We start from the raw sequence: 27469 nt of genomic DNA on the forward strand, positions 1-27469 counted from the left end.
TGTTGTTTCCAACAAAGTTTATCCTTAATACTTTTTGTCCATCAACGAGTACCAGCCTATACTGACTTTACAAACCACATCAGCGATGGGAAATTAGTGTTGTCTATGTACCAGTTTGTGCCTCTCATGTGTTACCGTTGCTTTAGAGTCACAGAGCTCTCTGTTTCCTTATTCAGGTGGAGAGAAATGATTTATCTCCTTGCTCGTTTTGTACATTATATACGATATGAATGCATTATTTAGCTTATATAAGTAGTGAGTAGGGCTGTCAAAGTTAACGCAATATCGCAAATCGTTTTAACGCATTAATTGCTTTAACGCAACATGCGATTTGTAGGTTGTAGCGGGCTCAGTTTTAAAGCTAGAGAGAATATACTGGTATCATATGAAACTAGAAAACCTAATGAATCCATTGGTCATGTCATGCTAGCTTGTCACAAAGAAGGCTAAATAACGCAATAAAATTACACTACATTTTTGCGAGGAAAAACTGTCATGGCCATTTTCATGATAATCACATGCAGTTTGGGGCAAGTCATAGTCAAGTCAGCACACTGACACACTGACAGCTGTTGTTGCCTGTTGGGCTGCAGTTTGCCATGTTATGATTTGAGTATATGTTTTATGCTAAATGCAGTACCTGTGAGGGTTTCTGGACAATATCTGTCATTGTTTTGTGTTGTTAATTGATTTCCAATCATAAATATATACATACATTTGCATAAAGCAGCATATTTGTCCACTCCCATGTTGATAAGAATATTAAATACTTAAAAAATCTACCTTTAAGGTACATTTTCACAGGAATTGACACAATTGACAGCCCTACAATAAAATAAATTGTTGTACATTGAGCTGGAGATATGACATTTCCAGCTACCATTTTTGTTTAGATTAATAAATACAGTCACAACTTTGGAGGTGTTGTGCAGCAGACAGAATATTTCTTCAGCCAGATTGCAAGAAGAGTCTTTGAGGATTGTGTGGAAATGTTTTTAAATGGCCTGTTCCTCTAAAAAAGGTCTTTTAGAGGAAGCTCAATGTAACGGTGCTGCATGAGAGGCACAAACTTGGGGGCTAAAACGTACCTTTAAGTTTCGAGCATGTGCACCAAGGACGACGTGAAAAACCGTATTAATACAAACGGGGAATAAAACAGGCTTCCGTGTGTCTATAAATAAACAGCAAAGACTTTCGGAGTGCTTCTCCTCTTTAAAAACAAAGTGGTCCTTCAACGTGTTACTGCAGCCGTGACAGCCTCCCAGGCTCTCAGAGGTCAAGGGTTAAGTCCACGAGAATGACACCAACTAAAAGCAAAGACAGCTTTTAAGAAAAAACAAGCAAACAACCAAAGAAGTGGAAGTGCAAAGGAGGAGCTTTTTGTTTTCTCGTGTGTGTAAAACCGCACTTGGCTCAGCTTTCGGTTTCATCAGTCCGTCTGGTACCGTAGTTAAGGAACGAAATTCACCTCAAACCTCATCTCAATCTTCCTTTTTCTTCCTTTTTTGTTAAAGTCTGGTTCCTCCTCGTTAGGCGGCTTCCATCCCAGTCTCTGTCTCTGTTCGCCTCCTCCACCGTCCTCCCCCCACCGGCGTCCCCCCCCACCGCCCTCTCCCCTGTCCTGGACGAGTCTTGTCTTAAAAGCGAGGCGCCAGCTGCCGCAATCGCGCCCTGCTGGTTCTGTTGCCCCGGCTGGGCTGGGCCCGACAGAGCCCGTGGGAACTGTTTAGCATCCAGCACGTCTTTGTACTGGATCTCGGGCCTGATCATCTTCAGACAGGCCGCCCTGGTGGCGTTGTCCAGCCCCGGCTGGAGCTCGTAGCCGAGGATCTTCACTAATCCGCTCTGGTACGGGCGGATGTTTTTGTCTCGGATCCGGTGCGCCTCCACGGGCTTCCCGCCGTCCCTGAGACAAACCCGGGCCAGATCTTCCCGCCGCGTCCTGAGAAGAGCTACTTCCTCCTCCATCTGGGCGAGACCGAACCTGTTGATTTCCTCCCAGAAAGAGCGGTTGAAAGTTTTATATAAGTGCCAGTCTAAGGCGTTCCACTGCCGCAGCTTCTCCCGCTGTTCCTCCGTTATATTGATCAGCGTCTTGGCTTGAGGTCGTATCCCTCTAACGCCGCCGCCGGCCGCCGCCACTTTGCTCACCCAGCTCACGCCGCCGCCGGGCTTCTGCTGCCGAGCGTTGAGGCTGAACGAGACGACGGCGTCCAGCGGCCAGCAGAGGGCGTGTCTCAGCAGGATCATGGACTGGTCGAAGTACTCGGACACTAGAATCAGGTGGAAGGACTGGCGGATCATGTCGTCGGCGCGCTGAGCCAGCACCGCGGAGAAATTAGCGTTGTGGTCCAAGCCGAAGTCGAACATCAGCAGGTTGCGGGCGTAGTGGTTGTTGCGGAGACGGGGGTCGTAGTATTTGTTGGGGTCGTCGGCAAAGTCGCCCAAGCTTTTGGCTTTCCGAAAGGCGGGCGCCACCTCTTTATAATAAGCAAAGGAGGACTCGGCCAGAGCGACCGGGTTCCTGATGATGGAGAAATAGAACGTGTCCGCAGGCATCACCTTCTCCACCTGAGAAACAGGAAACCAGAACATGGAGTTACAAAACGTTTATGTGGATGTCCAATAAGTGTTGATGGTAAATGTTGTCGATTGACGCAATAAATTCCTCAGTGCTGCTGTGTTGGCCGAGAACGCTGCAGGCACTTGTGTTTTATGAGGTTGGCAAAGGTCGAGTACTATTTGGCTCATATTTTAGGAACATGGGAAAAGTTCAGTTTGACCATAAATGAAGACCTATAATTTTCAATATGTGGGTTGAAGCTGTGGATAAAAAACATAAAACGTCAACACAAATTTTTAATTCTGACCAATTTTATACAAAAGTCTAAAAACAACTTTTTCTAACAAGTTATAAATGATATTACAACGTACCCACATCACTACAGAACATCCCATGATCATCATCATCATTCCACCTCCCCCCGCTCCTCTTCTGAATAACTCACCTCGGGCTTGTTAAACCTCATGTGATTGCACATGATGTGGAACTCCACGGCCCTGGGACCCCGGTAACCTTTGACCCTGTGAGCGTTGAAGGGCAGCGGGTAGCCCAGCTGGTAGCCCAGCGGCAGGGCGAAGCGGAGGTCGCGCTCCTCTCCAAAGCGGTACAGCATGTTGAGCATGGTGCTGCTGGCCGTCTTGTGGGTCTTGAGGAACGTGATGTGGGTGTGGGGCTGACAGGAGCCCAGAGAGGGGCCCTGGGCGTCAGGGGATGTGAAGATGGAGCGAACAGCTGGCTGGACGCTGCTGGAGGAAAAAGAAAGTAACTTTAGATCACATTTCAAACCGGGTGTGTTCAAAAATCCTACAGCACAGGATCAAATGACTCCATGTTATGTGAAAAATGTCTTTCGTAACCACAGAGAATTATCGACTACTCTGTAGTTCCCCTCAGCTCTACAGAGCTTTTTAGCTCCTTTTACCTCTTTGCCTTGATTTTCTGGTAAACTATCAATAAATAAATGACTAGATAAATAAATAAATATGTTATTAAATGTAGCAAAAATCACATTTAAAATAAATGTAGCCATTAATTTATTAATTAATTAATTAATAAAATGTGATATATACTGATATTTTATATCTTTATTTATTTATCTTTGCATTAATTAAATATATTTGTTTACACTTCTGTTTAATTTTCCCTTTTATTTATTCATGTAGTCATTTTCTATTCATTTATGTTTGAGTTTATTTTTAATTTTTTCATTCATTTATTTATTTTTGAAATTATATTTTTATTTTATATATATATATATATATATTACGACTTTCCCTTTGCATTTCACCAGTTATTTATTTCCCCAAACTTATTTATTTCTGTATTATTTTCTTTATACATGTAGCAAAAATAATATTAAAAATAAATGTAGCCATTAATTAATTAATAAGATGTGATATATATTGATATTGATATTTTATATCTTTATTATCATTAATTCCCTTATTTATTTACTCTTCTGTTTAATATTCCCTTCAATTTATTCATATATTATTTTTATTATTTTTTAAAAAAAGAATTGTTTGTTTTGTATTTATTCATTTATTTTACATGTATTTATTTATTTTTGCAAATAGTTTTCATTTACTTTATATTCTTTTTTTTTTTTTTACAATTTCCCCTTTGAGTTTCACACCTTATCCATTTCCCCTCAACTTATTTATCATCTAATTTTTTTATTTTGGCAGGTTCCGTCCTCCATACTAAAGTGGCCAACAACAAAAAAATAAAAATTAATACAGCTTTAATTTTAACTAAGAGTTAACTGATTTTAGAGGTAAATTATTCACCAACAACTCGAGAGTCTATCTTTCGTAACTTGAGACTGCTGAGCGATGCCGTCATTCTTGTGAAGTGAAAACTCTTTTTTGGGATGTTTGAGGGGAAGTTTGCAGATCGGTTAGTTCATGACTCAACCCGGGTGTGTTTAAAACATTAATGAAAGCCCTAAGAAGCAGGGTCAACTGGGAGCTATCTGTGTTTATGAATATTTTCACTTTAACGTTGGCTTCAAACACATTTTAATGTGTTTTGTATGATATTATTCTATGTATTTATTTTGCATTTGTTTTATGTTGTGGCGTCAGCCGGGAGACGATAACGTTTCTCTTCCTGCTTCAGCCCCGCTGCAGGAAGAGAAACGTTACCGTCTCCGACCGGGTGCCGGCAATAACGTTTCTCTTCCTGCTTCAGCTGAGGCAGGAAAAGCCAACACCAGGATCAGCATTGATTCATGGAGAGACCTTCGTCTGGTCAGCTAACATTACTGCCAAGCAGCTGAAATATAGAGTGATATTGTGCTTTTAGCTGACGTGTGTCGCCTCACTGTTTTGAGCGATGCTCGTTCATGTCTATGTAGAGCGAGCACAAGCGCGAACCCGACGCTGACTTTCGTTGATTTCAAGGCCACAGGTGTCGCTGTTAACAAGCAATTCTGAAAGTTACAAATAGTCCCTTCAATAGCCAAATCTAAGGGATCAATATTTGCATCGCACTAAAAAAAATCCAGCATGAGTCAGGCTCTGGTGCGTCGGTCAGTTAGAGGGCAGCGTAGTTCTGACCATAGAAATGCTCTCGACAGGCAGAGGGACTGAAACCTGAACCTCCCTCGGTGCCCTTGGACCCAGATGTTAGAGAATAGAGTGAAGGAGTTAAATGGAGAGCTTTGAAGAGGCACAAGGAAAGAGAGAGAGAGGTCAAAGTCAAGTCTGAGACTCCTTCAGGGTTAATAATTTGCTCCAGTATTTAAGGTCTTACTGTGTGCAGTAAGTTAGTAATAACACCAAAATCAGACATCTGTTCAAACCGTACTTTGACAATAATTTTTTAACATTAAAATAAACTCCCGAACTTCTTAAAGTAGCTGTATGAGAACAAAATACTGTCTTAAAATGAGAAAAATCCTCATTTCAATCAGGCTGTAGACCATGTGTGATGATGTTAGTCCCCATAGGAGCCATTTCATCATAGTGAGAGTTGACCTCGCTGTATAAAATGACCTGTGGTGACCTCTAGGATAATCACAGCCTCATGAAACTTTACAGCCACAAACTAGAGACCTAGAGATCTGCTCAATTTGACCCCAGGCTGTTTTAGCTGTATAAAACATATAAGAAAAATCAACATTTTAAACACATTTTTTTTGGATGATATTGAGGTCACTATAACATGCAACTTTATAATCTTCAAAAAGCTTTATGGCTCTAACCTAACATAACCATAACTGTAGTAGTGCGAGAACCACTGATAGTTCACACGACATGGGGGAGGGGAAACATCATTCTAGCGAGAACTTTGATATTTCCCCACGCTTTGGGGGCGGCAAAATATGGTTCCCGTGAAGATATTGATTTTATTTAAAGGGCTATTTAGGTAGTCAACAAACAAACATAAAGTACCTGACACATAAAGTTGGGTAACAATTTTAACTATAATCATTTTCTGGAGGTTTAAATTGCTGGGGTCAAATTGACCCCAAGGATAAAAGATGTTAACAGGAGGGCTAAAGGCTAAATGCCTCTGTTTTTTGTAATGTTCAAATGTTTTTAATAAAAGAGTGCGCGTTGAATTACAGTACATGGGATTTATTTTTGTTGTTTTGGGTTTTTTTACCGTGGTATCGAATTTGTATCGAGAATCGTGGAAATTTACTGGTATTGGTATCGACTACTAAATTTCTGGTATCATGACATCCCTATCTAAATCTGAATCTGAAGTGCTGAGCAGCATCTCAAATTAAACTTCAGGTTTCCAGCTTTCAGATGATGTACACCACTTCTATGTGACATCTACTGTTGACCTGCTATCTCCCCCTAAAGACCTCCTGTACCCCCCTAAAGAAGACAGAAACGGGTCTATTGTGGGTCTCAGAGGGTTCACACTAACTAGTAATTATAACACTGAGCAGTCTTCTTCGTCTCTAAACTCTTTTAATCTTTAAAATGACGATCAAAAACACAAATAAATGAAACATGCGGTTTAGAAAAGCAACAGCTTGTTTCAATTTGCCAGATAAATATTTCATATCTCGCGTTGCTCAAGTGCTCATTTTCAGGTCGTTGCTACAAGACTGAAGCATCTTTTTAATGATCGTGAGTCGTAGCAGCAGCAACACGAGGCTGCGAACGCGTCTCGGCTCGATCTCAGTGGATTTTAGAATGAGCTCAAATTCAACAAGCAAACGAGTGAAAGCCGTCCCGCTGTCGTGTGTGTGTGTTTGACACCATCCCGGCGCTTTAGATGAGATCTCTGTGATCGAATGCTGCGGTGTAAAATGAGTGAAGATCAAGGAGGAGGAGGAGAAGCATTAACCCTTTCAGCCCCACAGTTAAGCCCTGCTCACACAGGACTGGTGTTACCTGGGGACATCTGGTAATCTGGAATAATTGCGGAGGTTGTCTGTGATCTTAATCTGTCCGGAATTTGTCAAGTAAAAATACCTCCCATACTTCGCCACACAGAGTTGTCATGTGATAATATTATATAATATAGTTTTGTGCGAATCAGCATCAAAACACACTTTTATTTCTCGGCTTTTGGCTCGGCATGAGAGTTGACTATTTTAATCCTTTTTCCTTTCCTACTGGTTTTAACGCTTTTATTATTTTAATGTCCGGTTGGTTTTAAGTTGGTTTTAGTTGTTTTATTGTGTTGTCTTTATGTTTTTTACATTTAATTGTACAGCACTTTTGTTGTTTTTAAATGTGCTTTATAAATAAATTTGTATTGGATCTTGGTGATCTGGGGTCGTATTTTTTTTTCGTTGTTGTTGTTTTCTGTCGAGAATTATGGACGCTGTGTTGGCAATTTATAATCAACAGTTTTGACGGCATTTTGGGTGTAAATTCAGGAGGCTCATCTCGCTGCACAGCATGGAGACCCATTTACACGAGCACTGGATAAAGAGGTCTTTGTGAATATAATATAAACATAAATAGGCCTATATTATAAAATTATTTATAATATTAAATTAGGGCTGTCAATCGATTACAATATTGAATTAGTCACAAATTAATCTAATATTATTATTATTATTTAAAGTGGCAGTAGGCAGTATATTTTTTGGCATCATTGGACAAAAAAGCCATAATAACCTTTCAGCATATTGTAATTAAAGTGTTCTGAGAGACTTCTGCTCCTCCTCATGGCTCTGTTTTCAGGCTTTAGAAAATCTAGCCCGTGACGGGAGACTTTGACCAATCACAGGTCCTATAGCGTTCCTATTGGCTGTGCTCCGGTCATGTGACCAGTACTTGGCGTTCCTTCAACAGATTTCACAATGGCGGCGGTGTCGGCGTCACAAACTTTCTCATTTTACAGTTAAACAGTGCACTACAAGATGATTCTGAAAACATTTGAGGAGAGAAATAGTCATTAACGTAACAGAATATTGATTCATATTTGATCAGCGCTGCCTAGTTTGACCGTTTGATCGGAGTTCGCAAGTGATTGACAGCTGCCTCCGTTGAATGAACAGCCAATAGGAACGCTCTCTCTCTCTGAAATGACCTGTGATTGGTCAAAGTCTCCCGTCATGGGCTAGATTTTTCAAAAGCCTGAAAACAGAGCCATGAGGAGGATCAGAAGTCTCTCAGAACACTTGAATTACAATATGCTGAAAGGTTATTATGTAATTTTTAGCCCAATGATGCCAAAAATATTCTGCCTACTGACGCTTTAACTAACTGATATCATCGACATAATCCAACTGAGACGCTGACATCGCTCCGAGCCTTTTCCGTCGACACAACGATTTTTTGTGTGTTTGGTAAAGAGGTGTCCTGTGATTAAATGGTTCCAACACCACCAGTAACATTCAGCTCCTCTATCGTTCTCCTCGGTTCCTCAGTGTGGTTCTCATGGTCGCCGCTGTCACATGATGAGCAGCCGAAGAAAACTGTCCACTCATGCTGCTGTGGTGAACAGCTGAGCACGTACAGTACACAGTCTGTGCCTCAAACAACACTCCTTTTAATGGTAAACACTCAGCAACTTAATTAGCGGCTGTCAAAGTTAATGCGATAATAACGCTTTTAACACCACTAATTTCTTTAACAAGTTATGGTTGTACTGTAGCACGCTCAGTTTTAACGCTAGAGTGAAGATACTGGGATCATATGAAGCTAGAAAACCTAAAGAACGGCTACATAACGCTTGCATGAAAAACTGGCATGGTCATTTTCAAAGGGGTCCCTTGACCTCTGACCTCAAGATATGTGAATGAAAATGAGCTCTATGGGTACCAACAAGTCTCCCCTTTACAGACACGCCCACAATTCTTGCAGAAAGAAATCTCCAAATGTCAACAGCTTTTGATCCCAAATCACAGCATGGCTTTTTCTACGGTGTTCCTCAAGGTCTTGGTGTCTTAATGTGGTATTTTGGAGGGATTATTGATCATTTTTATTAATTCTCAAGTGGTAAAAAATGGTTAAATTTAGCACCAAAATCTGAGTAACAAATGGTATCAACCCAAAAATTGCTGCAACATCTTATGAGACATAATAGAGCATGAGGATGACCATCAAATACTTCGATAACAATGTTCTAAACTATGATTTGAGCATATTTTGTATGCTAAATGCAGTACCTGTGAGGGTTTCTGGACAATATTTGTCATTGTTTTGTGTTGTTAATTGATTTCCAATAATAAATATATACATATATTTGCATAAAGCAGCATATTTGTCCACTCCCATGTTGATAAGAGTATTAAATACTTGACAAATCTACCTTTAAGGTACATTTTGAACAGATAATAAACTATTTTAATCGAGCCCTAATAGAGACTAATTTATGCTGGTTGTAACGCTAACAGCTGTAATGCAAAAGACAGAACTGAAACTACAGTTAAAGATTAAATAAAATGAGTAAGTGAAATAAGATACCTCTTGTTGAAGATGACCCCCAACAGCTGGCCAGCGAACCCAATGGCAACGAAGAGCAGCAGCGCTTTCCACATCCAGACTGGGCCCACCCGACCACAGACCAGCCACCGCAACATCCTGGGAGGACGGGAGGAGGGGCGGAGGTGAGGATGGATGGATGGATGGATGGAGAGATGGAGAGATGATGTTATGAGGTGGAGGAGGGGGACCACGGGAGATGATGTCATATGAAAAAAGAGAGAGGAGACGGGCCGAGCGTGGGAGGGAGAAGGGTGGAGGAGGTAGAGGAGGCAAAAAGAGGGATAGAGAAAGGGAGACATTTGGATGAGTCATAAACTAAACATGACTAACGCTTCATCATCATCATCATCATCACAAGGAGGAAAGCAGCCTGAAACATCCAGAGACAACATTAGATCAATAATAACCTCTTTACCCAACGAACGCTGAGCTGCGTGTTAAAACTCTGCCTTTAAAAACTTCATAAGATGCTCTTTTTTTTCTGAATAGTTTCTAAAAGTCAAGGCCTTAACGCGACTAAAACAACGCTCCGAGTGTATTTCGTCCAAACAATGTTTGTTTGGCAACGATTTCAATATTTTAGATACAAAATCAACACACGATAAATTATATTTTTGACCGTTTTTTAATATTGAATGCATTGACTTTGGATTCTTTTTTTGTTATCTTATTTACATTATTAATCTAGTTAATCTAAGTTTTATTAACACGGTGTGTTTCCGTGTAACGTATCGGCGGATGCCTCTCTCATTCAGCAGCCTCGTTATGTCTGTATAACGTTACACTACGTTGTCTCTCATCACGTCATCTACCACTTTGTTCTGTCTCACCGCGGACGACCAGCAGCTTCCGCACACACATCCACACACGTATCTCTCTGCTCTCAGAAGGAAGGAGGCGGGGTCACGCGTCATCAACGCGTCATCAGTTACACTGCGCATGTGTTATACTCTGTGGTCTTAATGCTCAGGCTGATCGGAACCCTTAAAAATATTCCTGAATCCGAATCCGGATCGCCACCAAAATCGTATGGATTGTTCATTGTGTGACATCCCAACCCTCCAAAAAAATTCAGTCAAATCCGTTGCAGACTTTTGGAGCAATCCTGCTAACAGACAAACAAACTAACAAACCAATGTCGGTGAAAACGTAATCCTCTTCCTAGGCCTTCAGCCTTGGCGGAGGCAATAAAACTACTCCATTTGGAGTCAAAATTATACAATTGTAGTTGTTTTTTATTGATTTTCTACCATGCACAATGGTAGAATGTGATGATGCACAGAGTAACTGTCATGGCTAAAGGCTCCATTGAGTGCACATCACCTCCTGTAGTGGATATCATTAGTATTTTATAACCAGATTCCCTCTCAAGAGGTAGAAAACCCATTTGGCACACTTTGGGTATCCAAATGGAGAGTCCTCCTGGTCCTATCCTAAACTAAAACCTACATAGGATCTATGTGCTTTGTGTTATTTATATCTACTTTGGCACAGTTGTAGTTCCTCAATGAATTCAGCTATATCTCTGTGCATGGCATCATCGCTATAATGGTGTTTTCCACTGTCTAATCTAGATTTAGGCGAGGATAAAAATATAATTTTTTCCTTTGGCTCATCACAGTTTACTCAGGCGTAGTAACAGTCACAATGTTACTGACACTGGGGATGAATCCTCTGAGGTCTTACCTCATTGTTAAGATGTTTTGTTCCTTAATCTCAAAGGGATAAACACAAACTTTTTACCATGTCATTCTATATAACTGCTTTTCCTCTGACATCTCGGGGTCGTCGCTCCGTATATATGAACTACTTTAATGCATGGCAGCATGGTGGCAAAGGGAGAAAATAACCGTCCAATCAGAGCTGAGTTTGTAAATAACAACTCAAACATGCCTCAGGCTCTCAGGCTGGAGAGAGAGAGACAGTTGGTTAGGTCATCGTGACCAACGCTGTGAATCAATAAACAGGAACTTTATGGTAATATTGAATTTACAGGATTGTGAAGAACGTCATTGATTTGTCCTTTTTGTTTTTGTTCTACAGTTGTTGGCAGCAGCAGCAGATATAATAAAGCTACAGTCTGTAATGTCAAAGCTCAGAGACAAGGAGACAGTCTGCACGGGGAAATTTCACATTCCTGCTACTGTAACACTGAACAACTGCATTTTTGTACTCTGGTGCAGAAACTGAATTTGTGAGTGGGAGACCAGTCGAGTGTGTGTTTGCATACCACACAATGTAAACTTACAGTCCAACTAAATGCAGTCGTCACGACTCGAGAGGTCTGTTCCGTCACGCTGCCGCCTTTAGTTACACTTCTTATTGCTCAATAGACGACCACAAACAACCTATTAGGCTAATACAATAAAACTATTAGTCAATGATGAAGTTAAAGCTGGGTAGGCTGTTCATTTTTTGGCATCATTGGGCAAAATATTCCATAATAATCTTTCCGCATATTGTAATTCAAGTGGTAACCCAGGGTAGGACATACACAAAGACTTCATACAGTAACAGGTACGAGTACCAGTCATTCATTTCAAACATCCTGATGCCGTTATATTACGGTGAAGAGACGTCTCAGTTTGCCAGAGAAAAAAAGTCATAATAATAGCAATATTATGAGAATAAAGTCACAAGTTTACGAGAAAAAAAAGTCGTAATATTATGAGAATAACGTCACAAGTTTACGAGAAAAAAAGTCGTAATATTATGAGAATAACGTCACAAGTTTACGAGAAAAAAAGTCGTAATATTATGAGAATAACGTCACAAGTTTACGAGAAAAAAGTCGTAGTATTACGAGAATAAAGTCCGAAGTTTAAGAGAAAAAAGTCGTAGTATTACGAGAATAAAGTCATAATATTATAAAGTAGAAATTTTACGTGTTATTTTAGAGGGGAAATAGGGAAAATGAGGAACGTGGAGCATCTTGTGAAGTTATACTTTAGTTTAGTTAGTCAGACTCCACAACCAGCACTGCTCCCAGCAGACCACTTACACACCAAAAACTAACAATAACTGCACTATACTGTATGACTGTGCAATATCATTATCATTATTACTACTTAGGTGTAATTCATACTGTGCAATATTTTCAGGTGGAATTTAATTTCATTCTCACTGTGCAATATAATTTTTCCACTTGTGCAATTTTGTAATAGTCTGTTTATTGTCAATACTGTATATACTGCTCCTATTTTTATACTTCCTTCTATTTAAATGGTTTATATTTTGTTACACTTTGTTTAGCTCGTGTGTTAGCTGATGCATCTTGTTTTTTGTTCCCCTTTGCTGCTGTGCACTGAACATGTCTCCACTGCAGGACTAATAAAGGAACATCTTATCTTATCTTATCTTTAGGTTTCACAAATAACCAAATACTTCCTATTTTGGCTCATCAGCACCACGTTATCATCAGTATCAGGACCTTGAAAAGATTGTGCAAGAAGCTGCGTTTATGCCGTAGAAAGAACCACACGGACCTGATGGGGAAACTGACTCTTTTGTGGAGGAGGAAATTACATTATTTCTAGTAAAGTTATGACTTTATTCTTGTAATATTACGACTTTTTTTTCTTAAAATAGTATGACTTTATTTTCATTAAATTACAACTTTTTTCTTCTAATATTACCACATTTTTTCTCACAAAAATTATGACTTTATTCTCGTAATATTCCGACTTTCTTTCTCGTAAAGTTATAACTTTATTCTGGTAATATTACAACTTGTTTTCTATCAAAATTATGACTTTATTCTCTTAATATTATGACAATATTCTCCTATTATTACGACTTTATTCTCATAATATTACGACTTTATTCATCAAAATCTCAATTTTTTTTTCCCCCTCAATGTGGCCCTAAGACTCCATCGTAGATAGGATATCGTGCAACGATGATAAATGATAAATGTATGTTGTTACTGAGCAAAATATGAAAGGACTTTGCCTGCAGGGCCCAGAAACCACCACAGTGTTATAATCAGAGACACAAGGTGGTGTGTGAACAGAAAGCCATTCATGTGTTTTCACTGCTGGTAATAATCACACACAATATTAAACATGTGTTATAATAAACATATGGAAAGCAGAAGGTAGCTGGATATAGAATAAAAGAGAGCGGTGCTGCTGCACATACAGAGGAATCAGCAGTACGACTTTTCTATTTTTAAAATTATGACTTTATTCTCGTAATATTGCGATTTTTTCTCGTAAAATTATGACTTTATTCTCGTAATATTGCGATTTTTTTCCTCGTAAAATTATGACTTTATTCTTGTAATATTACTTTTTTTTTCTCGTAAAATTATGACTTTATTCTCGTAATATTACAAAAAAAATTCTCTGAAAATTATGATTTTATTCTCTTAATATTATGACTTTTTCTCGTAAAATTATACTTTATTCTGGTAATATTACGACTACTTTTTCTCGTAAACTTATGACTTTATTCTCTTAATATTACAACATTTCTTCTCATAAAATTATGACTTTATTCTTGTAATATTACAAATTTCTTTCTCTTAATACTAAGACTTTTTTTCTTGTAAAATAATGACTTTATTCTCTTAATATTGTGACTTTATTCTCATAATATATACATAATACATAATATCCTCAATGTGGCCCTAAGACTCTGCCGTAGATATGATATCGTGCAACAATAAATAATAAATGTATGTTGTTAGTGAGCCAAATATGAAAGGACTTTGCCTGCAGGGCCCAGAAACCACCACAGTGTTATAATCAGAGACACAAGGTGGTGTGTGTGTGTGATGGACTGCTGGTAATAATCACAGACAATATCAAACATGTGTTATAATAAACATATGGAAAGCAGAAGGTAGCTGAATATAGAATAAAGAGAGCGATGCTGCTGCAAATAGAGAGGAATCATCAGCAGAGAGCTCAGCCACCACCCAACACAACACAAAGAAGCCTTCAGTATACAGCTTTCATTCACATGCACACACACACACACACACACACACGCACACACACGACTGAATCTCTGCAGATGCATTGAATCATGTTGAGAGAAAGGCCTTTGAAGCAGCCCCTCCACCCACACCTTTCTCCTGTTTTCTCTGCAGGATCTCTGCAGCTCAGCGACACATTCTATTTTATTACCCCGCAATCAGTGCGCCCTGAGCGGCCTGCAGCAGCTGCTCTGTCCGGTCGTTACCTGGCTCTCCGTCTGAACAGCATCGCTGTCGGTGTTGTTGTTGTGCAGCTGCAGAGAGGAGCTCTGGAGCATCTCGGAGGTCTTTCAGCTGCTGCAGCTGACCGGCCAGCCGGGCTCCAGATCAGATCAGGCCATCATGGACCCGGACTGGACCGGACCGGTACCGGTGCTCCCGCCACACACACACACACACACACACAGAACCGGGTTCAGGCTTCAGGATAAATCCGGACCGAGGCTCCAACCGATTTCTTTCTCTGTCTGTCTGTGCACCGACAGCTCTAACGTTTTATTCTGCTGACACACACACACACACACACACACACATACACACACACCGAGACCACAAAGACAGAGTGTGTTTGTGTGCGTGCAGTACTTCCGGATGCTTGCAAAATAAAAGCATGCAGCAGCAGAACAATCCACAAAGACCTGCAAGGAGGTATGGAGGACGCATGCTGCCAAAATAAAAAATAAAAGACTCAATAAATTAATTAATTAATTAATTAATTAATAAAAAAATATTAAACAACAAATTATTATTATTATTATTATTATTATTAAGGACATATGTATTTATTTATTGAGTCATTTATTTATTACCTCCGATAAGGCCAAAGGCATAGGAAGGAGGTAATAAATTCTTGCGATACTCCTCCTAGATCAGGGGTCAGCAACCTTTACTATCAAACGAGCCATTTTCGGCAAAAAAAAAACAAAAAAAAAGAAGTAAAAATCTGTCTGGAGCCGCAAAACATTTGATCATTGTGATGAAGGTAACACAGTTTATAGTCTAAGTATATAGTATATAAGTCACTGACAACAGAGAGGTGACAGTGGAGGAGGTTCAGAGGGTTCCACACCCTGCGTTAAAAGCTATTATTGACATCTCCCTGAGTCTCCTGTCAGCTTTCATTGCACCTGTTTGGGCATTCTTGTCATTCTTGTTGGTAGTTGGAGATTTGTGACCTCATAAATTCCACTTTCAACCTGAGCAGAGACCTAATCAACAACTGAAAACACCTGTTTGGGTGTTCAGAGGACAAACAGGTTCAGCTTATACAGAGTTTGAACAAAGTGTTCAGATGTACAAAAAAAACAACAAATGAGTAAACATCTTCCAGTCCCTTCGAGTTGGTACTAAATGTGATTACTACATTATGGAAATGCCCATTGATCGGCAGTTTGAGCCCCTCAAGTTAGAAAGAGGAAAGCACACATGGTATTACAGTTCCATAGAGGAGTACAAGTTTCCATGCTTTTATTTTGAAGGCAAAGTGGTTGTATTTCCGGTGTGGTTTGTTTCACTTCTGTCACCTTGAGGAAGAAGGTTTGCTGAATCTGACGTCAGCCTGTGATGCTGACAGAAAGGCATCCAGAGAAAAAATGTTTCCCATTTATGAAATAGTCCCATTCCCTGATGTGGACCGAACATCTGGACCTACATCACCTGTGACATACAGTCCTGGTCTCATGTGGTCCAATAAACAAAGCAGCAATTGAATGTACTCATACCGCCTGCTGTGATGCGGAGGAGTACACTGAGGAATGATGGAAACATGTACACACATGTGCACAGCAATGTAAATCTATGAATGTATGTCTGTGCATGTACATGGGCAGATTACTGTGGGTGTACTTGTGCATGCATGTCTGTATGTAATTATATTGTGTGTGGACAAACCCGTAGACGTCAGGAAGAAAGCATGTGGGTGTATTATGTTTATTATGTCAGAGAAATGATTTGCTATTATCTCTATCACTGTGTAAGTACACAGTACTAAAAGTATGTGCACACATACCTGGCCAATAAAGGTGATTCTGATTTAAATATACAGGGTGATGTAGGATGTAGTTTCTCAACATAAAGTGTATTAAAGCAGAGTGTTGTGCATCTACCCGTGAATATATTTATGCAAAAAATGAATGAAGAAATAATCACACAAAAATTGTAATTTATAGTAGTTATTATTTACTAGATGCCGCCAAATTCTACACACTGCACCTTTAAGGTTAGAAAATACTTCATGTTTGTATTCAAATAATAACGCAACAACGTAACTACCGTAAAAAAACAAAAGCCGCCCTTAGCAGCCTTTTTTGTATAACGTTACACAACAAGCGTAACAACGTTACGTAAAACAAGAAAACAATGTTACATAAAACAACGTTACATATAAAACGTTACGTATAAAAACGTTATGTATAAAAACGTTACGTATAACAACGTTACGTATAACAACGTTACGTATAACGACGTTACGTACAACAACGTTGCGTATAACAACATTATGTTTAACATTTCCTATAACAAAGTTACATATAACAACATTACGTATAACAACATTACGTATAACAACATTATGTATGACAACCTATAACGTTACGTATAACAACATTACGTATGACAACATATAACAGCGTTACGTATTACAGCGTTATGTATAACAACATTACGTATGACGTCACGTATGACAACATCACGTATGACAACATCACGTATGACAACGTCACATATGACAACGTCACGCATAACAACGTCACGCATAACAAGGTCACGCATAAAAACATCACGCATAAAAACGTCACGCATAACAACGTCACGTATAAACAGCGTTACGCGTAACAACGTCATGCATAACAACGTCACGCATAACAACGTCACGTATAACAAGGTCACGTATAAACAGCGTTACGCGTAACAACGTCACGCACAAAAACGTCATGTATAACAACTTCATGTATAACAACTTCAGGTATAACAACGTCATGCATAAAAACGTCACGCATAACAACGCCACGCATAACAACGTCACGCATAACAATGTCACGCATAACAACGTCACGCATAACAACGTTACGTATAACAACATCACGCATAACAACGTTACGTATAACAACATTACGTTTAACAACATTACGTGAACGGCGACTGGGTTGGGCGTAAATAGGTCAAATTATCCGATATTTATTTTGACTGTATCTAAATTAGATAAACTTGTTCCATCAGTAACAATCAAACCATGTCATATAAATTATATAACAATGGGGGACATTTTACTACAGAACAAGTACTTTTACGTTTGAAAAATTCATGTATATTTTGCTAATAATACGTACTGTGTTTACACTTAAGTTTGAAAACAGGACCTTTACCTTACCTTTTTGCCTTTTGTAGTTAAATATTTTTAAAAGTACTTCTTCCACCACTGGACAGCTAGAAGGATTTCAGCTGGAATAACCATTTTTTTTAACACACGCTCAAATCTGCGTGCGGCATGATTTTTCCCCCTTGAGAGTTTGTTCGCTCCCTGCAGAGTTGACAAGTGTAGTTGAGCTCTGCAGGTCACCGCTGCTGCTGTTCAGTAATCTCACACTGCTGCAGCTGTTAAAACATGTCAGCTTTATATCCACCAACTACTCACTGTTGCTGCTCAGAGACCAGGACCCTGCCAGTGCCATTCATCTAACTCTACGCTGAACCGTGAAGAACAGTTCTGTTTATACTATATAGGGCGTCTGCATAGGCATGATGTATTCATACATGATGGGTACTATATACTTAGGGTCAAGTTATATTAAATATCATAACTTTCTTCCCATAAAATTATATTCTTTTGTGTAAAAACATGTCGTTATTATAATTATCTCATGAATTTTTGGTAACACTTCATTTTACAGGTCCGCAAATTACATGGTAACTAGTTGATAATTAGCAAGTAACCTATTTTAAATTTCTTTGGAGTTACTGCCAAATTACCCCAATATTTACCTAAAAAGATTTATAAAAAATGACTTTATTATAAACATTATTTACGGGGAACTGAAGCCGTTATCTATGCTCGCTTCAAAGCCACCAGACTCCATTGACAAAAACAGTAATTTTACCTCATAGAAAACGGTAGTTGCTGGTCTACCGCTGCCTCGATTGTTTTTTAACCCAGCAATGCAGCCACTCAGCGTATTCTCATACAACGGTTCGTATGATGTCTTTCGAAAAGTTATTCCTAATTTTTCGTCCTACAAATGTCCAGCATCAATTTCCACTCCAGTCTTTTCAAAATAAACTTTTGTCTTCACAGGAAACAATTTTGTTAAGTTCAGCCAAAAAAAAAACTAGATCGTAGTTAAGTTACTCCAAACCGTAAGTGGCGTAGCTAAGTACGGAAGTTACGTGACAACAACTACTTAGTTAGGTTTAGGAAAAGATCAAGATGTAGGTTAAAATAATACCGGAAGTGACGTAAATTAAGTACAGAAGTTACGTGACAAATAAATCAACATTGACTTCTGGTTTCACACGGGACACCAATAACCGGTATCAGGGAGGCGAAAGTCCTGTGTTTTTTGACCCATCCATCCACCCCGACCTCCTCCATATGCAGCGTTTTGTCGCTCTGTATTACAATTACGTGAACAGGAAACATCCATGTCCAGATTCAACGCTGAATATTTTGAGTAAAAGTTGGTGATGTAATCTCTGAGACAAATGATTAATGGCTAAATATATATATACTGGAAAAACAAAGTTCGGAAACTTGTGTTTGGTCGATTATTTCTCTGTTGTTACAATGCTAATTGACATTGTATTTTACATCGTTGGAAAGCCTGTTAATTTACCTTCGCAATGATGTCCAACTTGTAAGGATCATGCATTTGTGAGATGAGCAGCACAGCTGATTATGTGGGTAGCGCCCAAGAAAAATTTGCCAAAATGCTCCGTCAATGGTAAACAGTGTATTCTCCTGTTGGAATTGACTCTTGTTTTGAGTTGTTTGGTGGATTGGATGATTGAACTCTCTATCAGTAACAAGGAACAAACAAGACATATTGGCAATTTTACACTTTATTCATTTAATACACCTTCAGGAGCCTCAGTAGAGGTGGAAGATCCATACGCAGCCACAACAGCCTGGCACCTCCTCCTCATGCTGGTCACCAACCTGGTCACACGTTGCTGTGGGATGCCATTCAATTCCTCAACCAGAATTCATTGCAGGTCAGCCAACGAGGTTGTGTTGGTCACTCTAACACGTACAGCACGCCCAAGCTGATCCCACAAGTATTGAATTGGGTTGAGGTCTGGACTCTTGGCAGGCCGTTCCATTCTCTCTACTCCCACATTGTGGAGGTAGTCTGTGATAACCCTGGCTCTGTGGGGGTGAGCGTTGTTTCTTGGAGGATGAAGTTAGGTGCCAGATTGTGGAGATATGGGATCGCCACTGGCTGCAGAATCTCATTCCGATATCTCACTGCATTGGCCAGTGAGGAAAATGCCGCCCCACACCATGACACTGCCCCCACCAAAAGCTGTTACTCCATCGGTGCAACAATCAGCATAGCGTTCTCCGCGTTGTCTCCATACTTTGACCCTGCCATCCAACTTTCGCAGACAGAACCTGGACTCATCACTGAACATGACATTCCCCCACATGTTAAGGTTCCATTGTCTGTGTTGTCGACACCAGCGCAAACGGGCCTGGCGATGAAGGGCAGTCATTGCAGGCTTCCTGGTAGCCTTATGAGATTACACTGTTTACCATTGGCAGAGCATTTTGGCAAATTTTTCTTGGGCGCTACCCACATAATCAGCTGTGCTGCTCATCCCACAAATGCATGATCCTTACAAGTTGGACATCATTGTGAAGGTAAATAAACAGGCTTTCCAACGATGTAAAATACAATGACAATTAGCAATGTAACAACAGAGAAATAATTGTCCAAACACAAGTTTCCGAACTTTGTTTTTCCTGTTTATATAGAATTGTCTTACCTTGATGTAAATTATGAATTACCCGACGCAATGAATGTCCTTGAGTTGTTCTAAAAGTAAGTGAAAGGACTGTCCGTAAATTATGTGAGCGTTTTAAACATTAGCAAAATTAAAGTGTTATGCTTGGAGTCAGAAAAAATGCAATGAATCTCTTCAAGTCTGCAGAACAGCAAAATGTGTGAGAAGGCCCTTCCTCTTTTGTTGTCATTTACTCACTAACTCCACCTCCAGGATTTGAAGGATCGGATATCCTGAGAACAGTAAGGGAGATGAAAGGTTGAGCTGCGGCTTCATTTAAAGCTGACGGTTGTTTCAGTTCCCACAAGGCATCAATGGACATGAGAATAATCTGAGCAGCTCTTCAGAGATCAACTCTCTGGAAATACACAGGCTCCCTTGTAGTAGCAAAGCCATGAGTTCAAAATGGAACTCTCGCCATGAAGGACGTTTCCCTGATGTTATTCTTTCATATTCATTACATTATGTGCTACAACAATTCCTTTTACACTTAAACATTGAGGTTTAAAAATAAAACTATTCAGAATCATCTGTTTTCAGTGTATCCCCTTATCATTTTTAATATATCTGACTGGTAATTTGGGAGCATCTGACCATCTTTATGGAGTTATGAAGTTATTACTCCATGTGATGGCTGGTATCTGTGGCTGTCACAGGACTGTAATAATCCCGTCCAATCATTTAATTCAATGTTTCCGAGAAGACTTTGGTGAAAATTCCTGGTAAATACCCATATCTAATCTATCTAATATTCCCAGTATTAAACCCCTAGTTCCTACCGCCAGTTCTCAGATCAGTTCTGAAAGTTGGCACAAAATCCTTTTCCAGAGTTTTATTCACTTATTCTTAATACGTGTGTATTCCTACAGAAGCCCTGAAAGGCAAGTGAGAAAAGAAAACTTCTATACCGTATATTATTTATTACAATTAGGAAATTACGGAAACCCTGAGAGGCTGATCTAAATTGTTTTCTCTACAGGTGAATCGTTAGCCTCCGTGGCTTCTAGACGCCGACAGTAGCGTCTGTATTGCCGTTGCCTAGCACCGGTGTTCTCACAACTTAACCACTTGAACGCCACGCATATCGTGAACACGACTCCCCATGTTGTAAACACAAGCTCACGAGTTTCATTTGAATGTACCACACGACTATACCGCGTTAACTTCTCCAACCAAACTCTGTTTGAATAATTTACCTGCCCATCAGTGTAGCTAACTGTTAGCTTCAGAAGCTTACCGACGTTAGCAGTGTCAACTTTTGTAGCTAACAAAGTGTCAGCCGTGACAACAACTCGGTGACCCACCATGCTTAAACTACAACGTTACGCAAAACAACATTGCGCAAAACTATATTGCGCAAATCTACATTGCGCAAAACTACATTGCGCAAAACCACATTGCGTAAAACAACAAAACAACGCTGCGTATAACAACGCTGCGTGTAACAACGCTGCGTGTAACAACGTTGCGTGTAACAACGTTGCGTGTAACAACGTTGCGTGTAACAAACGTTGTGTATTACTACATTGCGCAAAACAACATAGCGCAAAACTACATTGTGCAAAACTACATTGCGTAAAACAACGTAGCGTAAAACAATGCAGCGTAAAACAACGCAGCGTAAAACAACGCTGCGTAAAACAACGCTGCGTAAAACAACATTGCGTAAAACAACATTGCGTAAAACAACGCAGCGTAAAACAACGCAGCGTAAAACAACGCTGCGCAAAACAACATTGCGCAAAACAACATTGCGTAAAACAACATTGCGTAAAACAACATTGCTTAAAACAACATTGCTTAAAACAACGTTGCGTATCACTCCATTTTCCAATTCACATGCATTTTCATCACCTACATTTTTATCAATACATTTTTGTTACTTCCAGTCCTCACAACGGTGGGATGTCTTTATGTCTGCTAAGCCTTTAAACTTGACTTTCTGGTTCATGTTTTTGACACAGTGCAATTTTCTGGGCCATATGGGCCATATGGGTGAGGTGGAGGAGGAGGCTGGTCAGGAGCAGCTGGTGCTGCGCTCCTTAACAAAGGCTGCAGTTAACCGATTAGAGGCTTTACCTCTAAATTTAGAACCAGAGCTGCGTCCTGTTGCGCACACACTGACTCGGCATCAGTACTGATCAGAATTGTCTTAAGTTGTCGGGCAAAATTAACCCCGAGACCCACAATAGATTGTCTTCTTTAGGGGGGTAAAGGGGGTCTTTAGGGGGAGATAGCAGGTCAACAGTAGATGTCACATAGAAGTGGTGAACATCATCTGAAAGCTGGGAACCTGAAGATTAATTTGAGATGCAGCTCAGCACTGTGTGTCAAGTTGATCTAGTAATAAATCAGAAATAAACATTATTATGATGGTCATCCCCATGCTCGTTTATGTCTCATAAGTTGTTGCAGCAACTTTTGGGTTGATACCATTTGCTCACCAGATTTTGGTGCTAAATTTAACCATTTTTTACCACTCGAGAATTGATAAAAATGATCAATAATCCCTCCAAAACACCACATTAAGACACCAAGACCTTGAGGAACACCATAGAAAAAGCCATGCTGTGATTTGGTATCAAAAGCTTTTGACATTTTTTAAGATTTCTGAAAGAATTCTGCATTTTTCGGCAATTGGATGGCGAGCACTTCTGTTGTGTAAACTGCTCAGAAACCCCCTTATTGTCAATCTAGCTAGGAAAGCCATCCATCCTCTGAATGCTCTAGGTCTTTAGTTTGTGTCTGTAAAGTTTCATGAGGCTGTGATTATCCTAGAGGTCACCACAGGTCATTTTATACAGTGAGGTCAAGTTTTTAAAAAATGGTCTCACTACAATGAAATGGCTCCTATGGGGACTAACATCATGTACCAAGTCATTGTCTCCGGCATTCACATCCTTTAACAAACTCAGGGTGTGTACATAAATACTAATGATGAGCCTCAGGGTACACACTCTACATGCATGTATACATTGATCACACCCAGCATATATTGTTAACCTCCCCTCCCACCCAACCACAAGTGGTCTTTCTCGCTTCTTATACTATGTCACTCACTGTTACCATAGCATTTATATGCAGATGCGTTTGCATTGCAGGATACATGGCGTATAAGTGACATGCGGAAATTAAGAAACTCCATGTGCATTATCGTGGCATTTATACGCCTTTTCGTGCGAACGGGCTGAACAAACACAACCTTGGGACACACTTTAAACTAGTTTTACTTGGCCCCAAATGTACTTTTTGTACTAACTGCATTTGTAATTTTAAGTAAATGTTTGTCTCCAGTCTGGTTAGTTTGGTTCAGTTCATCCATTTGCATGCATGCAATGCAAGTAAATTGTTATCTGTTAGCTCCGGTCTGTTTTGTGTACACTTTCACTTCAATGACGTTTCAAGGCTCACAGGAATGTCAACACACTAGATATCCTGGTCCTTCAACAGCTTCTTGTAATGAGGTGAGGTGGTGAAGGGATATATAGTATATCGTTAGCATGAGTGCCGGGTCGGGGTGTAAGAAAATATAGAAAAAAATATCAAATATCGAATCAATTGAAAATCGTAACCTCTGTATCATGATACGTATCATATCGCCAGATTATATACACGGCCCATCTATAAACATTATATGCTATTTTAGCATATAACTATTAAATAATGTTTATAATAAAGTAATTTTTTATACATTTTTAGCTAAATATTGGGATAATTTGGCAGTAGATTTTCCAAAGAATACTACTTGCTAATTATCAACTAATTACCATTAACATGTTATGGAGGACAGAACCTGCCAAAATAAAAAATAAATGAATAAATTAATGAATAAATTAATGAATAAATGAATAAATAAATGACTCGATAAATAATTAAATATGTCATTAAATGTGGCAAAAATATAATAAAAGAAATAAATGCAGCTATTAATTAATTGATAAAATGTGACATAAATTGATATTTCTGTTTTAATTTGCTTCATTTCGCGTATCATGAGTACGCATTTTAGCCATTTGTACGCCGCGTTTCGCGTGTCATTTGTACGCCATGCAAACGTCCGCAGTTAGACAACAAAACCACTTAGTTAGAGAAAGGGAAAGCGTCATGATTCGGCTTAAAATATGTATGTAAACTAAGTAAAACATGTACGGAAACAACAGAAAACACGTCACACTACGGGACGAACTTCCCTCTCTCCCACGAAAACAGGAACTGACTTAACTTTTCTTTAATTAAGCATCTTTTGGAAGTGCCAACCTAAGCCTGTGGAAAAAAATAAAACTCCCAAGTTTCTTTCTGATAATAAAATTATAATAATACAATATTAAAAATAAATGTAGCCATTAATTAATTGATCAAATGTGACATAAATTGATACTTCTGTTTTAATTTGCTTCTTTATTATTTATCTTTGTATTAATCCCCTTATTTATTTACTCTTCTGTTTAATTTTCTTTTTTATTTCTTTATGTATTATTTTTATTTATTTTTAAATTTATTTATTTATTTTTGCATTTAATTTTTATTTATTTTTTATTGTGGCAGGCTCTGTCCTCCACAGCCATGGTGCTGCAAAGCGTGACAACACAGCATTCAGTTTTACTCTTTGTCCATGTCATCAAACAGGTGAGACAGCATCGCCTAGTGGCACAACCCGTTACTATGACACCACAGTATCTCCTTTACAGACATGCCCACTTTATGATAATCACATGCTGTTTGGGGCAAGTCATAGTCAAGTCAGCACACTGACACACTGACAGCTGTTGTTATCTGTTGGGCTGCAGTTTGCCATGTCATGATTTCAGCATATTTTTTTATTCTAAATGCAGTACCTGTGAGGGTTTCTGGACAATATTTGTCATTGTTTTGTGTTGTTAATTGATTTCCAATAATAAATAAATACAAACATTTGCATAAAGCAGCATATTTGTCCACTCCCATGTTGATAAGAGTATTAAATACTTGACAAATCTCCCTTTAAGGTACAGTGCATAGTACTTTTCTATATGAAATAGCTACAGGGTGTTTAGTTGTGTTGTTAACATACTAACATACTGATCATTCCCGTGATTGTACCCCCCTGTGGTGCTCTCATCCCAGTAACCTGGTGTACTTGGTTTAACCTGGCCCAGTCTGGCCGGGTTAATGCTACAGGATCAGTCAAACAAGATTAGCCTGTTGGACCAAATGCCTGAACAATAAGCCGACAAGTGCTCTGTGTACTTGAGAATATACTGTTGTACCAGACAGGCAAGACAAGCAGGACAGGGACAAAACTGATTTTAAAGAGAAGATATCCAATAAATTAATTTATTATCTTATAGTGTGTCCTATAATTAACCAGGAGACAATGCGGTTTTACAAGAGATTAACCCTGAAGGGGTTTATTTCACAACAATGACACGCTAGCTGTACATTATCACACTTATTACACGGCTACTTAAGAAATTAATAAAAATAAATAAAAAAAAGATCATTACATTCAAAGGCAAATTGATAGGGAGAGGCGATACCAAACTTGTCTTTTATATCGGTACATACCGACACTTTTTGTTACAATTTTAACGATAACGATTTCTTAAATGAGTGTGTGATTTTTCAAAATAATGGTAATTTAAAAAAAAAAAAAAAAAAAAAAAAGATCATTACATACGGAGGCGATACAAACTTTTCTTTATTTCAGTACGACACCGATACTTTTTGTTACAATTTTAACGATAACGATTTCTTAAATGGGTTTGTGTTTTTCAAAATAATGGTCATTTTTAGAAAAAAAATAAAAAATAAAAAAGATCATTACATTCAAAGGCAAATCGATCGGGAGAGGCAATAGCAACCTTTTTTTTATTTTGGTAGGATACCGATACTTTTTGTTACAATTTTAACAATAATGATTTCTTAAATGAGTTTGTGATTTTTCAAAATAATGGTCATTTTAAGAAAAAAAAAAAAAGAAAAAAAGAAATAGATAAAAAAAAATAGTCCAGTATTTTACGGAAATACTATGATTAAATAATACGCCTCATGACTTTTAGTGTGTTTTGTGTTTTAAATGTTTAAAGAGTGACTCATGTGTCACTTTATTGTCATAAATAGTGCTGTATTGTTTATCTGCAGGGAAGAAGTAGTTAAATATGTCAGAACTGTTTTGGCACAAACATTATACAAGAGTAGTGAAAACGTTTGGAAGTGATTCAGCCACCCAGGTTTGTATTTATCAGAGTAGCTTGTGAGTATTGGAAGTATCGATCCGCCCATCTCTACTAGCTGAAGGTTCATCCACAGGACGTCCAGTCTGGTGTTGTTCTGGCTACTTTTACGCGCGCGTTCCTGCAGTAAAACGTCACTGTTTAACGTTTAAATGTTACTCACCTTGTTTGAAAGCGTCGTCGACGTGGGCTGTGAGGGTTAAACCCGACAGTCGTGCTCTGATACACAGCTCCGTGGTTGAGCTCCTCCTGTTGGAGCTCCAGATCGAAGAGATAAAGTCTGTTATAAACACCCCGAGGTGTGGTTCAATCCTCGGACACCAAACCGTGACGCATCGGTAACAGAAACACCAGACTACTCCTCGGTCTGTTTCTCGGTCAGCGGTCATCTGAAACCTCCACGGTGGTTTCATCACCTCCTCCTCTTCCTCCCTCCTCTTCCTCCTCCTCATCCTCCTCCTCCTCTGACGATTAATATGAGATGCTGCTCAGCACTGTGTGTAAAGTTGATGTCCATCCCCATGCTCTGTTGCCTCATAAATTGTTGCAGCAATTTTTTTGGGTTGATACCATTTGTTACACAGATTTGGTGCTAAATTTAACCATGTTTTACTTCTCGAGAATTGATAAAAATGATCAATAATCCCTCCAAAATACCACATTAAGACACCAAGACCTTGAGGAACACCATAGCAAAAGCCATGCTGTGATTTGGGATCAAAAACTGTTGACATTTTTTTAAGATTTCTGCAAGAATTGCATTTTTCAGCGATTGGATGGCGAACACTTCTGTTGTGTAAACTGCTCA

The 27469-nt window shown here is 39.1% G+C and overlaps 1 protein-coding gene across 4 annotated transcripts; it reads right to left on the reverse strand.

The window, feature by feature from the left end:
* Window positions 1–771: 771 nt before the first annotated feature.
* On the reverse strand, window positions 772–27057 carry gal3st4 (galactose-3-O-sulfotransferase 4). 4 transcript variants are annotated; one of them, XM_037759659.1, is made up of 4 exons: window positions 26825–27057; window positions 9451–9567; window positions 3009–3306; window positions 772–2571 (listed from the first exon to the last, which is right to left on the reverse strand). In XM_037759659.1, the coding sequence occupies exons 2-4, from the start codon at window positions 9564–9566 to the stop codon at window positions 1477–1479; spliced, it is 1509 nt and encodes a 502-aa protein (XP_037615587.1). In that variant the 5' UTR covers window position 9567; window positions 26825–27057; the 3' UTR covers window positions 772–1476. The 4 variants fall into 4 exon arrangements, with proteins under 4 accessions (XP_037615587.1, XP_037615585.1, XP_037615584.1 ...); XM_037759657.1 differs by having other exon boundaries at window positions 3009–3309; XM_037759656.1 differs by lacking the exon at window positions 26825–27057 and adding an exon at window positions 14659–15006.
* Window positions 27058–27469: the final 412 nt, after the last annotated feature.

The sequence above is a fragment of the Sebastes umbrosus genome, chromosome 22 (assembly GCF_015220745.1).
Source record: "Sebastes umbrosus isolate fSebUmb1 chromosome 22, fSebUmb1.pri, whole genome shotgun sequence".
In the NCBI taxonomy this organism is placed as follows: Eukaryota; Metazoa; Chordata; class Actinopteri; order Perciformes; family Sebastidae; genus Sebastes; species Sebastes umbrosus.

Bases quoted from the DNA above. Each gene is read 5' to 3' on its own strand.
- gal3st4 (XM_037759655.1), bottom strand. From the start codon at position 14,681: ATGCTGTTCAGACGGAGAGCCAG. The intron at 9,568-14,658 runs GTAACGACCGGA...CCGTCCTCCCAG, and splicing joins CTGTTCAGACGGAGAGCCAG to GATGTTGCGGTGGCTGGTCT. The intron at 2,572-3,008 runs GTGAGTTATTCA...CCTGTTTCTCAG, and splicing joins TGAGGTTTAACAAGCCCGAG to GTGGAGAAGGTGATGCCTGC.